Source organism: Cryptomeria japonica, chromosome 8, assembly GCF_030272615.1.
Source record: "Cryptomeria japonica chromosome 8, Sugi_1.0, whole genome shotgun sequence".
In the NCBI taxonomy this organism is placed as follows: domain Eukaryota; kingdom Viridiplantae; phylum Streptophyta; class Pinopsida; order Cupressales; family Cupressaceae; genus Cryptomeria; species Cryptomeria japonica.
Genome location: NC_081412.1, coordinates 536,224,598 through 536,241,148, shown reverse-complemented (window position 1 = coordinate 536,241,148; position 16,551 = coordinate 536,224,598). Strand labels below are relative to the sequence as shown.

The 16,551-nt window shown below is 35.6% G+C and overlaps 1 protein-coding gene across 3 annotated transcripts in view; it reads right to left on the bottom strand.

Annotated features, from left to right (window-relative positions):
• Positions 1-13,407, bottom strand: part of LOC131027671 (NAC domain-containing protein 91) — a 44,514-nt gene extending 31,107 nt beyond the window's left edge. For all 3 annotated transcript variants that reach the window (XR_009358788.1, XM_057957752.2, XM_057957751.2), the window contains exons 1-2: positions 13,047-13,407; positions 5,476-5,756 (exon numbers count right to left, since the gene is read on the bottom strand). Coding sequence is in view for 2 of the 3 variants with exons in the window: in XM_057957752.2 (XP_057813735.2) it covers positions 5,476-5,756; positions 13,047-13,227 (462 nt within the window). In the remaining variant the exon portion in view is untranslated. The remainder of the gene's footprint in view (positions 1-5,475; positions 5,757-13,046) is intronic.
• Positions 13,408-16,551: the final 3,144 nt, after the last annotated feature.

The window sequence follows — 16,551 nt, the reverse complement described above, 5'->3', positions numbered from 1 at the left end:
AACACATAGTTGATTGACAGTGGTGCTTCCAGACACATCTCAGGCTATCGTGAGCATCTTTCAAACTTAGTAGAGAAAGACACCAATCTACATGTAGTAATTGGTGATGATGCTAAATATTCGGTAAGAGGTTCTGGCACTACTTCTCTGAATTTAGATTCTGGTATTTCTCTTCACCTTAGTGACATCTTATTTGTCCCTGGAATTAAAAGAAATTTAATTTCCATTTCTGCTCTAGAAGATAAAAGTTATCAAGTTGCATTTTCTGAAGGTAAAGTACTTGCTTGGCCTAAGAAATCTAGTTTTAAATCTGCTCATGTAATTGGAAATAGATATGATAGTTTATATAAGCTCTTTGCTAACCTTGTTCAAGCCCTCATTAATGAGGCTCCCGAATCCTGTGAGCTATGGCATAGAAGACTTGGACACTCACACTTTCAAGCACTTCCCTCCCTTGGTAAGTTAGTCAAAGGTATGCCTAAACTCAATCAAATTCATGATGATACATGCAAAGGTTGTGCTATAGGTAAAAATGTTAAGTCTTTTTCATAAAAGTGAAAGTAGAGCTAAAGATAAACTAAAACTTGTTCACTCTGATTTATGTGGTCTTATGTCTATAGCATCTCCTAGTGGATTTCTTTATTATGTAATCTTCATAGATGATTTCTCTAGGAAAACTTAGATCTACTTCTTGAAATCTAAAGAATCCAATGAAGTCTTAAGTAGATTTAAAGAGTTTAAGGTATTGGCTGAAAACATCTCTGGTAAAAGAATTAATTGTTTAAGATCTGACAATGGAGGTGAGTATACCTCTGGTAGTTTTCATGATTTTTGTGTTGAGACATGAATTAAGAGGGAGTTTTGTGTTCCATACAATCCTCAACAAAATGGAGTTGCTGAAAGGAAGAATAGAACAATTGTTGAGGCTGCAAAGGCTATGATTCATGATCAAGATTTGCAGACTTTTCTATGAGCTGAGGCTTCTAGAACAGCAGTATATATTCAGAATAGATGTCCTCACCGTGTTCTAAAGAATATGACTCCTAAAGAAGCCTTCGCAGGATCCAAACCCGACATAGGTCACTTAAGAATTTTTGGAAGTCCTAAATATGTTCATGTGCCCAAGGAAAAGCGAACCAAGTTGGAGCCTTCCGGGAAGAAAGGTATGCTAGTTGGATACAGTGAATCCTCCAAGGCCTTCAGGATCTACATTCCAAGTCAAAGGTATGTTGAGGTAAGTAGGAATGTTACTTTTGAAGAAGATATTGCCTTTAAGAAATCAAAAGGTTCTCTTGTTACTGATGAAGTTGATGACAATCAAGATATGAATGTTGATACTAACCCTGAGATTCAAAGGGAGTCTGTTGAGCCTCCACCTCAAGAAGGGCATAATGATCCACCTGAGCCTATGAATCCCACTGATATACCTAGTGACATTGTTGTTAGCAAAAAGAGGCCACTTTGGGTAAGAAACACCATTCAAGAAGCTGAAAGATTTGTAGCTCCCAGTGGCACTTTCAAATAAACCAAGAGACCTCAAGTATTCTCCAACTATGTTGCATTAATGAGCAATCTCATTGGGTCTGAGCCATGCAATGTTGAAGAAGCCTTGAACCATCAATGCCTGGAAGCTAGCTATGGATGAATATTAGTCAATCATCAAAAATGATGTTTGGGACATAGTGCCTAGACCCAAAGGTAAATCTGTTGTTTCCTCTAAATGGTTATTTAAAATTAAACATAATGTTGATGGTAGTATTGAAAATTATAAAGCTAGATTTGTAGCTCGTGGTTTTCCTCAAAAAGAAGGCATAGATTATGAAGAAACATTTGCTCCTGTTGCTAGATATACTTCTATTAGAACTATAATAGCTATTGTTGCAGCTAAAAGTTGGAAGCTGCATCAAATGGATGTTAAGACTGCTTTCCTTAATGGTGTCATTGAGGAAGAAGTTTATATTGAACAACCTGAGGGTTATGAGATTCATGAAAGAGATACTCATGTGTGCGGATTGAAGAAAGCTCTCTATGGCCTCAAACAAGCCCCTCATGCTTGGTATGAAAGAATTGATAGATACTTGTTAAGTTTAGGGTTTTGTAAGAATGATGTTGGCTCTAACATCTACCTTAAGGTATCTAATGATGAAATGCTAATTCTAGTTCTATATGTGGATGATTTATTTCTTACTGGTAAAGATGAGCTTATTATTAGATGTCAGAAAGATTTAGCTTCAGAATTTGAAATGAAGGATTTAGGTCTAATGCATTATTTTCTAGGTCTAGAAGTATGGCAAAAAAGATTTAACGAAATTTTTCTGAGTCAAGGAAAGTATACTATTGATATTTTGAAAAGATTTAGAATGATGGATTGTAAACCTATGTCTACTCCTATGGAATTTAACTTTAAAAAGTTGAGTGTTTCTGCAAATAACTCTGATTTTGCAGATCCACCGGAGTACAGGCAGTTGATTGGATCATTGATGTATCTAGTTAACACTAGACCAGATATATGCTATGCAGTGAATGCCCTCAACCAGTTCATGAGCATGCCTAAGCATGTTCATCTTGTTGCTGCCAAGCACATTCTGAGATACTTGCGAGGTACAATTGGTTATAGGCTGAAGTATCCACATGGGACTCCAATAACCTTGGAAGGTTACTCAGATGCAGATTGGGCAAGAAGTGTCAAGGACAGGAAAAGCACCTCAAGAATTTGTTTTAACTTAGGATCTGCAGTGATCTCTTGGGCTTATAGAAAACAATCCTCAGTTGCACTAAGTACTGCTGAAGCTGAGTATATTGCAACAAGTGTTGCTTCTAGAGAAGCAATGTGGCTTCGTAAGCTTCTTGTTGGGTTGTTTGGACAACCTTGGGAACCTTCAGTTATTCATTGTGATATTCATAGTTGTATCAAGATGTCCGTCAATCTAGTGTTCAATGACAGGTCAAAACATGTGGAAACTCATTATCACTTCATTCAAGATATGGTGCAAAGAGGCGCCATTCAGCTGAAGTATGTCAGCACTGATGAACAGGTTGCAAATATTCTTACCAAGCCTTTGTCCAAAGTGAAGTTTGTGTACTTCAGAGACAGACTCGTGGTTGTGGAAAATGAAACTTTGGTTGAGAGGGAGTCTCAACGTCAGTGATACATTGTGTTGTATCAACCACCCTCTGCGGGCAATGTAAGGTGGTAGTGTAATCTTCTCAGGAAGAAGAGTAATTGTTACCATCCTCTGCGGGCAATGTAAGATGGTAGAAAAGATCCTCTCCACCCTCTGCGGGCAATGTAAGGTGGATCCAGTCTATGCTTGTGTGCGAGCTGAAAGATTATATTATTTAGTTCTATTATATGCTTGTGTGCAAGATGGAAGACTACAATATTCTGATTATGTAATCCATTCTTTGCTTGTGTGCAAGATGGAAGATTATGTTTTCTCCTCCCTAATTAAGAGGGAGTGTTGATTGTAATTAGGTAGGAGGGGCGGAGTCCAATTGCCTCAGGCAACATTGGAATCCGCCCAAAGGGCTGGCCCCTTTCTCCCATAAGGTAACATGTAGGGCTGGGCCCTTTCTCACGTCTAGCACAAGGGTGGCGTGCTCTAAGGGCCTACCCTATAATTCAACATGCCACTCACACTTAAACAATAAAAAGGGTGCCAATTCAAATTAAGAAAGCCGACCTAATTAGAGGCTAAAGTGCATATAAATAAAGGAATGAATGAAGCATTCAAGCAATAAGCATACACACAAAGAGCGAATTATGTTTGCAAGTAAGAGGTGCAAAATTCATGCAAAGGCGAATATCTTCAGCAAAGTGCGAACTCCATTAGCTTCTCTCCATTGTTATCTCTGTTGTTAGGGAAGTGCTCTTCATCATGTGATCTGACAGTTGAAGGACCTGCTGTTCTGAAGTTGGTCACAGTCATCAGCAGAAGACATACGTTTCATCCATCTGCTATTCAAGGTCAAATCTTTGGTTGCTGGTTGGTGCAATAAAAGGCAGATCCGAAACTGGTTAAGAGGCAGATCTGAAACCACTGAAAATTGAAGATGCCATTAGCCCTAAGGGTGAACTGAGATAAGTATTGTAATCAGAATATTATTCATAATCCATAATCAGATCTGAGGATCTTTTCTGGCTGGGTTTTTCCTCCTAGGAGGTTTTCTAGGGTAATAAGTGTCTTATTCAACTTTGGTTATGTTTCTGTTTGTTCCTAAATCTGAAACTTACTAAATCTAACAGCAAACTATCTGAGTTAAAGGTTAATTCTGTTTTCTGAGTTTTCTTTATTAATCTGAAAGTGTAAAATCAACATGTGCTGCTTAAATGAATTCCTTTTTCTTTCTTAAGTGACTTATGTTAGTAGAGAAATCCAAATCATACAAATGTCAGTGGTGTGTAATGTTTTGTTTGTGCTGCTTAAATAAATTCCTTTTTCTTTCTAAAGTGACAGACGTTAGTAGAGAGATCCAAATCATACAAATGTCATTGGCGGTACTCAATATAAATTGTTTGTGCTACTTAAATGAATTCCTTGCTCTTTCTTAAGTGACTGATGTTGGTAGAGAAATCCAAATCATACAAATGTCGGTGGTGGCACTCCTCATCATAATTCTTGTGTGCTGCTTAAATGAAATCCTTTTTCTTTCTGAAGTGACTGATGTTAGTAACATTGACTTCTTCAAGGGGAATATAAGCACAGGGCATCTCACATGTCAATAGCTTAATTCAGAAAACTAGATGCATGTCAACAGCAATTCAAAAAACTCCGTGACTTGGTTACCATATGTTCAATACTATGTATGAAGTGAACCCAAAAAATGGATTTACGAGAAACACAAATGCTGCAGAGGGATCTCACACATGTACATATTCAGTTCCCTTCATGCTAATGTTAGATTAAAGAAAATTGTGAGAGTAAATCCTTTATATTCTTTCATTTTCCATGTACATGGTTCACAAATGGAATATAAGCACCACTAATTATACCTAATTCATAAAATCTTAGTTGTTTGGTAGTTGGTAGTTGGTACTACCATAAAATTTTGTACTCATCCTCAGCTTTTATCTATGTTATTTCATTAAATTTCCCTAGCTAAATAATTTGTGAGGTGAAAGGGAGCAAGTCTCTCCAAAAATTTAACCAGGTTTAAACCATTTATTTTCATTCTTTTCTGACATGTTTCCCCTCCCAGGTAAGCTTGTCTAGAACATGTCCCCTGCCAGGTAAATCTTCTATGGTACTCAAAAGCCAAAACAATTGTTGTGATATGTAAAACTAATGGCCAAACTCAACTCCCCCTATATGTGAGAGAAAATAAAAAGGAGAAATGGCTATTTTTACACCACCAAGCAAGGCACAATCTATTCATAGAAAGAAGCAGTGAACTTTATAGGAGTTATCTGTTCCAAAAAAATCAAATGATGAAGAATTTGCATAAAAGAAAAAGCAAGAAAGATTGAATGGATACCTTTAAATGAGGGGCTCCAATGCACTGTGTTTCATCTAGGCGATATTCATGCATCAGCCAATCCGATCTTTGTCCATTTGGAGCACGACCTCTGTAGAAGACTAAAGTCTTCTTCATTCCAATTTTATCTGATTGAGAGGTCACCTTACGATCCTTTCCTGTTGCTTTCCAGTAACCTTTTTCAGTAGCTCTGTTTGAGCGTGACCCATTGGGATATTTCTTGTCCCGGGGGCTAAAGAAAAACCACTCTTGATCTCTAGTAGTAGGCAAGATAGACTTATCTGTGAAAATTAAAGACTTTTTAATGAGGCTTTTGAACTTCTAGAGCAAAAATGACAAAACTACTCTACAAAGCCTAAACAAACAATTGCCTAGCTCAACTCTTCGACATCTGCATGGATCAAACAGCACATGAAATAGCAATACCCTTAACAAAGGCTAAATTTATTTCGAAACATCCTCACCACATGCAATAAATGAATACAAAAGGAAAGAGAAGCTTCCATGCCAGTAATGTAAACAAGAGAAAAAGAACTGTTGGCATTACCAACAACATGAATCTATGATAACTTATAATCAACAATAAACCCTAAATCAGAGGAAAAATATAACAGAATCCCTAACAAACTGAAATGTACAGTCAAAGATACAGAGAAGAGAAAAGAAAAACTGGTTCATTTAATGCAAACCACTTTTAAAATCCGGAAAAAGTAAATAGGCATTCCTCAAATTACCAGCCATAAGTACTCAAAAAAATGGCAACTCTAAGCAGCAACTTATGTAGAACATTCATATCACTATTTACTTGGAGATGAAAAATGTTTGAATAAGTTCAACTTTTATTGAACCCTAATTTCTTTGCCCACTAATGTAAAAATTAAAATCTTAAACAACTTGCCAATATAGGATTCACAAAAGCCACCTGCGTTGAAATGAAATCCAACAATTTCTATTTGATAAGAACAAATTAGAATACCTTTTTTTAAATTTCAAACTTGAATCCAATTCACTAAAAAGTTTTAGGTGTATGTTTCACATCTAACTGTTTGGAGTTCAGAAAACTGAAAGATCCACACAATAAGGACAAATTAGAACACCATAATTTGATTTGATAAGAACAAATTAGAATACCTTTTTTTAAATTTCAAACTTGCATCCAATTCACTAAAAAGTTTTAGGTGCATGTTTCATATCTAACTGTTTGGAGTTCAGAAAACTGAAAGATCCACACAATAAGGCCACCGTTTAAGAAAACACCAAAGGCATGCGCCTCCACTGTTAGCACAATGAATTGGGTTCAACCAAATTCAAAAGACCAAAATAAAATACAAAACAAAAGAAATAAAACAATAGAAGCAAATGCTTTTATTCATAAATATAGTTAAGCCTCTTTGAATCTGCATTGATGATTCAAAAGGGTTTTCATTTCTTCTTGATCATTCACAACTTTCAGTTTCTCAATCTTCACCGTTTATTGTAATTTACAGGCATATTTTATACCTAAGATAATGTTACAAATAATTTCAGATATAATACTCTAATTCATTTTTTAATTGAACATGTAGCAATTCAAACAATGATACCTGAGCTGTGGACTATGAATATAACTGGGACATCAAAAGAAATTTGCCTTTACGTTGCCATATATATATAATGTTCTTTAAATTTAATAATTCTGATTCAAACAAACAACCCTAACTCCAATGCATCCAAACTAAGTGAGATTTGTTTAGCTAGGAAAAAGATATTCCTGATATACAGATGTGTGCCTTTTGCCACAAGGAAGGCCATATTAAAAAAAGAAAATTCTGAATATTAAATTAGTTTAAAAACACTAAAATTGTAAGCGGCGATTTTTAACCCATTGTGCAATGTGTGAGCAATTTGAGAATAGCGTTCTACATGTATATCATGTAACTGTAAGAACACGTTGTGAGTGTGAACTAGGCAAAACAGCAGAATACATGCAAACTTGATAGTGTGGTAATGCAAAACTAAGAACAACAATCCCAAAAAACACCAGAACAACATTTTAAATCTTCCTGTCTACATAATTGTCATTTATTAAGGACACCCTATAATGTGGAAGCAAGAACTTTGACAAATCCCTGACATGATGATAACATTCTTCAGAGAAGGCCCACTTCTGAAGAAATTTCCCACAATTTGAACAATATTTTTAATTTGTTTCTCATTACTAAAAAAATAACTGTTTCTTGCTATTTCTTTTATTTTATGTTGTCATTGAGTTACTGTTAAAATCTTGTTCCCTGTTATTTATAATTAGGATGTGTACCCAGGTTTTCCAAAGAATTGACCATAGTCCTTCCCATCATAAAGAAAAATGCACTTCCATTATAATTTGTTGTGATATACTGCACCCAGCAAGATGGATGCAGCAGCAACTTACCCAATTTCATTAACCAGGCTCCCTGGATATTTTAACCTGGAGCTCCACAACAATAGACCCGGTTCTTTATGACTCAGCTAATCTCATTCAACATCCATCTTATAATTATTGCTGTATAAATATTGCATAGATCTCAATATATATCATACAAAATTCAATAATGAAAAATGTAAAAATCATTTTTGATACCTTTTTTTGTTGAGACATGGACCAGCTAGGACTCGAACCTAGGATCTTCCATACGCTGCTGGAGTGCTCTACCACTGAGCTACTGGCCCCTCTTGGACCAATCCATTGTCGGTCCGGGTGTGGCTTATTTCCAACACCAACACCCCCCCTTAAGCCACACCTCTCGTGTGCTTGGGGCACCTAGACTGGACCTGGCTCTGATACCATGTTGAGACACGGACCAGCTAGGACTCGAACCTAGGACCTTCCATACGCTGCTGGAGTGCTCTACCACTGAGCTACTGGCCCCTCTTGGACCAATCCATCGTCGGTCCGGGTGTGGCTTATTTCCAACACCAACATTTTTGAACCATCGGGCAACTAGACCAGTAACTAAATTGTTATAAAAATACCCCTTTTAGAATTAAAAAGGGGGGATAAAAATAAAGGATATTATAATCCTTTGGTTTAAATAAATATTAATAAATAAAGTTTATGACAAACTCTCTTAAGAGAGAGAGAGAGGAATAATTATAATTATTAAAGGACAACTAAAGGTGACCTTTTCGAAAGGGGGTGATGGTTTGGAAACTACCCTTGAAAAGGTTATATAAGTTGGGAGGGGGCATGGAGATCACTCAAGGAAGAAGAAGAAGGTGGCTTGGTGGGCTATGGGCATGGGAGGAAATATAGGAATTTAGAGGGCACAAAAGAATGAAGGTTAAGGTCATCGATTGGCATAGGCATTGGAGAAGGGGCACACAGCGTGTGTCCAACTCGGGGTACGGTGCACACTCGGGAGTGTCCTGACCAGGGTTGTGTTTATTTCGTGTCGTGAAGGCATGCAAGGTTCTGTGTAAGAATCTGTCCTCCTGGAGTGCTTACTTGCCATAAAAGAGCCTAGACCTGTGACTATTCCTTTGAATTGTAGATAATATGGTTGGTTCTGCGTAAGAACCGGTTTCCTCCGTGGAGTGCCATAGCCATAAAGGACCCAAGGCCACTAGAATCTTCTTGGAGTGAGAATGACTATTCCAAGTGCTCAAGATTAAGATAAGTATTGGAAAACCTTGATTCTATAAAATATTAAGAATGCTTTATATATGATTTGCCAATAATATGGTTGAATTAAGTGGCTATGTTATTCCATTTATTGTGTTATTAATTTACTTTGTAATTATTATCATTTACATATAATTTAATGATATTTACCTTTAATTAATGAACTTCACATTAAAATTTAATCTATTAATTCCGCTGCAAATAATTAATTAAGTTTGGTTGAAAAGTGTCATTACATTTGGTATCAAAGCCTTAACATTGATCAATCCTTCCTACCTTAAATTTTCTTTAGGTTTTGAAATTTTATATTAACCAATCTTTAAAATGCTCCTTGTAGATATCTAGCATTATTGCCCTAACCTTTGAAGTATAAGATTTGGCTCTATAAGACCTAGTTTATAAAATTTCTCCACAAATAAATTTTTGTTTCTCTTTTTTATTCATTGGCATTATTAGAAATATTAGATCATACATGTGTATTCATATTCATAATATTGAGAACTTCCTATTTATACCTAGAATCAATTTAAGGCATCATATCCATAACTCATGAATAAGATCTATATATAAATAAATAAATAAATTATTCACCTATAAATCCATAATATTTTAAACATATAAATCATTCTAAATTCCCTTGCTATTGCTATTTACATTCTATTATATATCATGTGGTAATTGATGTCTAAACCACGATGGACTATGAGCCATCCACACTTTGATATCCAAAGATATGTACAGGAGTATATGGAATATGCGACCCTCATTGAAACAACATAATGCGAAAGTTTGGTAGTGTGGTACTGCAAAAATAAGAACAACAATCCCAAAAAACACCAGAACAACATTTTAAATCTTCCTGTCTATGTAATTGTCATTTATTAAGGACACCCTATAATGTGGAAGCAAGAACTTTGACAGATCCCTGACATGATGATAACATTCTTCAGAGAAGGCCACTTCTGAAGGAATTTCCCACAATTTGAACAATATTTTTAATTTGGTTCTGAACTTTGACAGATCCCTGACATGATGATAACATTCTTCAGAGAAGGCCACTTCTGAAGGAATTTCCCACAATTTGAACAATATTTTTAATTTGGTTCTCCTTACTAAAAAAATAACTGTTTCTTGCTATTTCTTTTATTTTATGTTGTCATTGAGTTACTGTTAAAATCTTGTTCCCTGTTGTTTCTAATTAGATGTGTACCCAGGTTTTCCAAAGAATTGACCATAGTCCTTCCCATCATAAAGAAAAATGCACTTCCATTATAATTTGTTGTGATATACTGCACCCAGCAAGATGGATGCAGCAGCAACTTACCCAATTTCATTAACCAGGCTCCCTGGATATTTTAACCTGGAGCTCCACAACAAAAGACCCGGTTCTTTATGACTGAGCTAATCTCATTCAACATCCATCTTATAATTATTGCTGTATAAATATTGCATAGATCTCAATATATATCATACAAAATTCAATAATGAAAAATGTAAAAAACATTTTTGATACCTTTTTTGAACCATCAGGCAACCAGACCAGTAACTAAATAACATATGCAAAATAATAATAGAGGAGAGTTCTTTAGAAGTCGGTTTCTTACAAAAGAGTTTTCTCCTCCATGTTTGCACCTTTAATCAAAAAATAAGCTTTTTGATTCTGTGAATATCAAATTTTTATCAGCCTTTTCTGTATCAACTGAATGTTACCCTTAATCCTTTTTTCTTGTTTCACCGTTACAGAAAACAGCTATTTTTTAATCAAATAAACCATTGACTATGGGAAAAGGATGTAAAGCAATTATATCCCGTGCAATGGTGAGTTTTGGCCTGTACTCTCAAAACTTGTAAAAGCCCAAGATGAAACATAATCAACAAGTTATGCTGGACCAGCTGACAAGGACCACATCCTCAGATACCAAACAGTTAACAGAAATTCAAGTAAACAAGTAATACAATCATGCATAAAACCAGAAAACTACTCTGTTGCTGCTATAGCACATAGGACATCTGACTCACACACTGCACTGCATCAGTGACATTGACTTACTCCATACATCTATAAATAGATCCATACCTTTTGTCCAGACTAGACTGAGGGTCACATATCCTACCCCACTGTTATAGTACCACAAATTACTGGCTTCTTGATACATATTTTTGAACGATTAAGCTCTTGATACATATTTTTGAATAATTAAGTTCCAGTTTCAGTTGTTGGGATCTGCTTTTCACAATATTATGTCATACTTGCATGTGCCTTCAGCTCCCTTCAAACATCAATATGTATAGAAACTTGAAATTTTAAACAATATGAAAAAAAAATCTACTAATTAAACTCCCCTCTCAATTGTTGGAAACTACTTAACGTAATATTATATCACCCTTACAAGTGCCTTCAGCTCCCTCCAAACATGACTATATAAAGAGATTTGGCATTTAAAACGATATGAGAAAAAACCTAAAAAACATAGAACTTTCTCTCTGACAAGTAAACTGCATAACTCTTCCTAAAAACAGTTTAAGGTTGCCTTTGTAAAATTTCAAGCCTCTGCTAAAATTCAACCTTCATTCTGTGAAAAAAAATTCCACTAATCTAGCCCACCCCACCAAAAATTATATAAAATGTTTCCATCAACAGATCTGTAACTCAACCTGAAATCTGCTATACAGACCCACTTACTCTGCACACCCTACACATGGTGTCATATATCCCATCAATCGTCAGGATATGTTGCCATCAACTGACATTCAACTATCTGCATCATCTAACATAAATATATATATGAAACATATTACCTGGTTGTATAACAAAAGTTTAACACATTTCCCATCAAAAGCCCTCGTGTATGGAGATATCAAATAGAGGGGAAAGATATTTACAGCCCAACTGTGGACAAGTAGACATCAACTCAGATGTGAAGCCAGTGCTGGTCGACAACCAAGGAGAATTCAGTGGATAGTCTGTCTCTGGTTTTCACTTTTGGTGTGATGAATGCAAAATGGCACTGTCATGGATTGCTGCATATATCTTAATCTAGTTCATTGTCTCCTTGAGAGTTGGTTATATGCTTTGTACTCTGGAAGAGGCAAGACTCATTCTACATATGCACTCCTTCAATTGAAAACATGTGCAAAAGGCATGTAAATTTCTATTCAATGTTAGCAAAAAAAGATTCAGCGTCCAAAAGGAAGCTGCACCGCTGCTGACTAGACCTTGCTGCTTACGATTCAGTTTCAGTGCAGTTAAACAGCCAATGTAATCTTGCTGCTCATGATTTACTTTTTATAAAATTTAAGCTTTCCATCAGCTCATGTACGTTAATAAAATCATTTCATTTCTGTCCCTCAAATGGACACTTCAACTAACACTGGTCATTAAAAATTCCTATCAAATGACGGCAATTTTCTCCGTCAACACAAATATATATCAACTACCAAAACCCGTTCCACCACAAATGATCCATATCAAACGATCAAACCCAATCCATAAAAAACTGCACGCATTGAAGACAAAATATTAAAAACAAAATGAATCCAACAAAGCAGACTTCCTGTCAACTGACTGCAAATTTTTCCCTCAATAAAAATGCACGCTAACTACCAAAATCTACTCCAACGTGAAGAAATCCGCAACAAACGACAATCCTCAGTACATATAAATACCAAAACTCGAAGAAAACAACTTGAGAAACAAAACAGAATCACCAAGGGCTAAGTTCACGTCAAATGACGCCAATTTTCTACGTCAACAAAAATCTACAGTTACTACCAAAACCACTCCGACATGAACAATTCTCAAAAAAAGCTCAAACCCAGTTCGTATAACCAGCTGAAAGTAAGGAAAGAACACTCAAAATCAGCATAACCATACCAAGAGAAAAAAAAAAGTTGCAAATTATACATAAACTCAAATTTTCGAAACAATTACCTGGCAAATCCCAGGGCTCGCACTTGTAAAGATCGATCTCGCGAATAACTTCAATATCTGGTTTCCTACCAGAGACCTTGTTCTTCAGATAATAACCCACAATTTCTTCATCACTAGGATGAAATCGAAACCCTGGGGGCAACTTCTTTGCATCCGGTGCTTCTACTGCTGCCGCCGCCATTATCAAAATCCTTAGCAGCTCTCAACTTTTCTTTTCTCTCAGAGTTCTTCTGGTTCACAAAGCAAACTGTGTTTTAAACCTTTCCTATCAATTCACAAACCCAACTATGATTTTTTTCCTATATTTTTCTGCCGATGAGGAGATTTTATTGAGAAAGAACACAATCGTGGGGCCGTGAGTACGTCAGAAATCCTACGTTGCAGACGGTACATATAGTTGTGGGACGACATGGTGGCGGTCTGCTAGAGGAGGGGTGAAATCGTGGGATCCACGTACGCGGCCCAGTTTCGTCACTCTCTCACTGTATGTGTGCCACGTGGCACGCGCATTGGACAGGAAAATACAAGGAAGGGGCGGCGGCTTGTGTGCTACACTTGGTCAAAGCGCGCCAAAAAGCAAAGAGATAAGAAAGCAGAAAAAGGGGTTTAAAACATATGGGAGAACTTTCCTTCAAATTTCTCACCAAACCAACTTTTCTTTATTTTATCACTCTTTTTAACCTTTTTGAAAGCAGCTTTATTCAAAGAGTTAATATATTGAAGATTTTTTTTTTTAATTTGGATGGTTTTGGTCAGTTGTTAAGGATCAAGTTTTGATATATGGGAGATATTTTTAATTTGGATGGTTTTGGATTAGTTGGTTAAGGGTCAAGTTTTGTTTAGTGTAAAATTTAAGATATTGTTAAAAATAAAGTGAGGATTACACGATAAGTGATTTTGGTAGAATGGAAATTCTTAATTTTTTATTATTAGTTAAGGGAATATAAATTAAGAATCAAGTTTTGTTTAATGTAGAAAGGTGGTTTTGAAAGAATAGAGATCCTTAAATTTTTATTATTAGTGGAAGAAATGGAAATCAAACAATAAAATCAGAAATATATGTTTTTAATTATTATTGATATTAATATTACCTATAAGAATCAATCAAAGTTCAAAATTTTATATTTATGATTATAAAGTATCATTTGTAGTTAAATATAATAATATTAAATTTAGATTTATTTTTAGTCAATATTGAGAATGTGATGGTTCAATTATGGTGTTCGTTTTTGCATCGAGATTCAAAACCTTCTAGAATGTTATCATTGAGTGTTTATTTCATTAGTGTGTGGCCTCACTAAACAAAATGTTTAAATTTGATTTTTTTGAATGAATATACAAATATTTCAATAATCTCCAAATAATATTTTAAAAATTTATATTATTTAAAATAATTAAAAATAAAAATATTTTAAGAATTAAAATGATGAGAATTTATAAGATATATTAGATATGGAATACATTTTTTTCTATAGTTTTATTATTTGATCTTATGTTGTCAAATTGTTAGATTTAAGTCAATATAAATTGTTTCTTACCAATGTTAATTTATGTTTATATTATTAGTATATAATAAATTCTACATCTTATTGTAAAAAAAAGATTATGTATAATATTTTAAAGGTTGAAGTGTTTTTCTTATTGGCATTGCAAAAATGAATTCTAATAGGGACTATGCAGAATAGTGTTACAAAAGCATGATGAGAAGACTAGGATGGCAGAGTCTACTCCCATTCGATATTAAGGATATGTTTGTCATGTGGTCAAATCTTTGAGGAATGTACTCTTCAATAGTATTTGGATAGTAACATCATTAATAATTATTTGAGAGATATGGAAAGAACATATTAGAACAATCTTTTAGGATAAAGCAATGCCCAAGGAAGAGTTAGAAAGGAAAATCAAAGTCCCCATAACAGAAGTGGTCAATAATGAGTCTAGAAACCAGAAGCTTAACAAGAATGGATTTTCAAATTAGGACAGTGAAGTTCGCAAGGAATGGTCGAGGTTGGTAGTCCCCCTATTCACAAGGCCTAACAAGTTGATTATGTTATTAATACTAGGAAGGGAGTTGACGCAGTCAAGGTAGGGAGATCCAATGAAGTACATCCCTGCCTTGCAGCCTATAACACAAAACACCATACAAGATACCAACAACTGGTAGATACAACGCAAGAGATAACCGATAAACATAAAGAGCAACCCCAACTGGTAGAAGTAACACATGATATAACCGATAACCAGATAAATCAATCATTACAACTATTTAATGAATTACATATGTCCTCGAGCTTTACACATGTTGGACCGCAGCCTAGGATTACAAAACAATCCTTACAACACAAATCTAAGATCTGCAGATATTTTGCTCGACAAATAGGCCTCTGATAATAGTCTGCACTGATCCAAACCTTAGTTCATCTGAACTTCAGTCCCCCCGGACCAGAATCTCTCTAAAAACTACATCTTCGCTTGATCTCTTCTTCCTCAGACCTTTGTTCCCTAAAATGATTCTCAAAACTTCCCTTTATATCATCCGCAAGCAATAACAACTCGATCAAGTCGTCCAAAGACCAACTGGTTCATGATGAAACGTGTAAACGATAACATGTCGGCCCTAATCACTAAGAACATCTTCAAATGCATAGAACTTCACGCAGTCCTCTGGAAACATCGGTCAAGGCCCAAAATAACATCGTTCAACGATCCGTAAGTTACGGAAATCAACTGCAACCCAAAATTCTTCTTCGCCACACACTACAAGACCAACCGATAAGAACATACCGACATCAGGCTAATACCGGAATCGATATCTCACCGGAATCAAATCCAAATGCCATAAATCTCGAATATGATAATTACAATGAACTCAAGGTGATAAATCCAAATCCACAACACTAAACTCTCAAACATGAAAAAATGCAACGATCTCCAAGCAATCCAACCGCTAACTGCTCCAACCGGTTTGAACTACTTCGGTGCTCATGCTCCAACTGGATCAACTACTCTAGTGCTCCTGCATCGGGAGTGAAATGGAAAGAGCCAAAGGAAGGGTGGGTGAAGGTCAACTTCGATAGGGTGTCAAGAGGCAACCCAAGTGAGTTTGGAGTAGGATGTATGTTAGGAGATCACAGGTATCCATAATGGCAGAAAAATCAAAATATTTGGGGGTAGCTTGACTAACAATGAGGCTAATTACAAGTGGCCCTTCTCAATTTGCAATGTGCAATAAGAGAAAATGTGAGGAGATTTCATCTAGAATGAGACTCTCTCCTCACAGTCAATATGATTAGACAAGAATGGACAGCAACTTGGAAGCTTTGAAAATGGCTCTCACCAATTATGGAGATAATTCAAAAATTTGACAAGTTCAAAATTTCCCACATGTACCAGGAGGTGAATGAGATGGCAGATGAATTGGCCAAATGGGCAATGGAGGTTGGCATGGTATTACAATAATGGCAGGAAATAAAGGAGGATATATTCTCATAGAGCGAGGCAAATG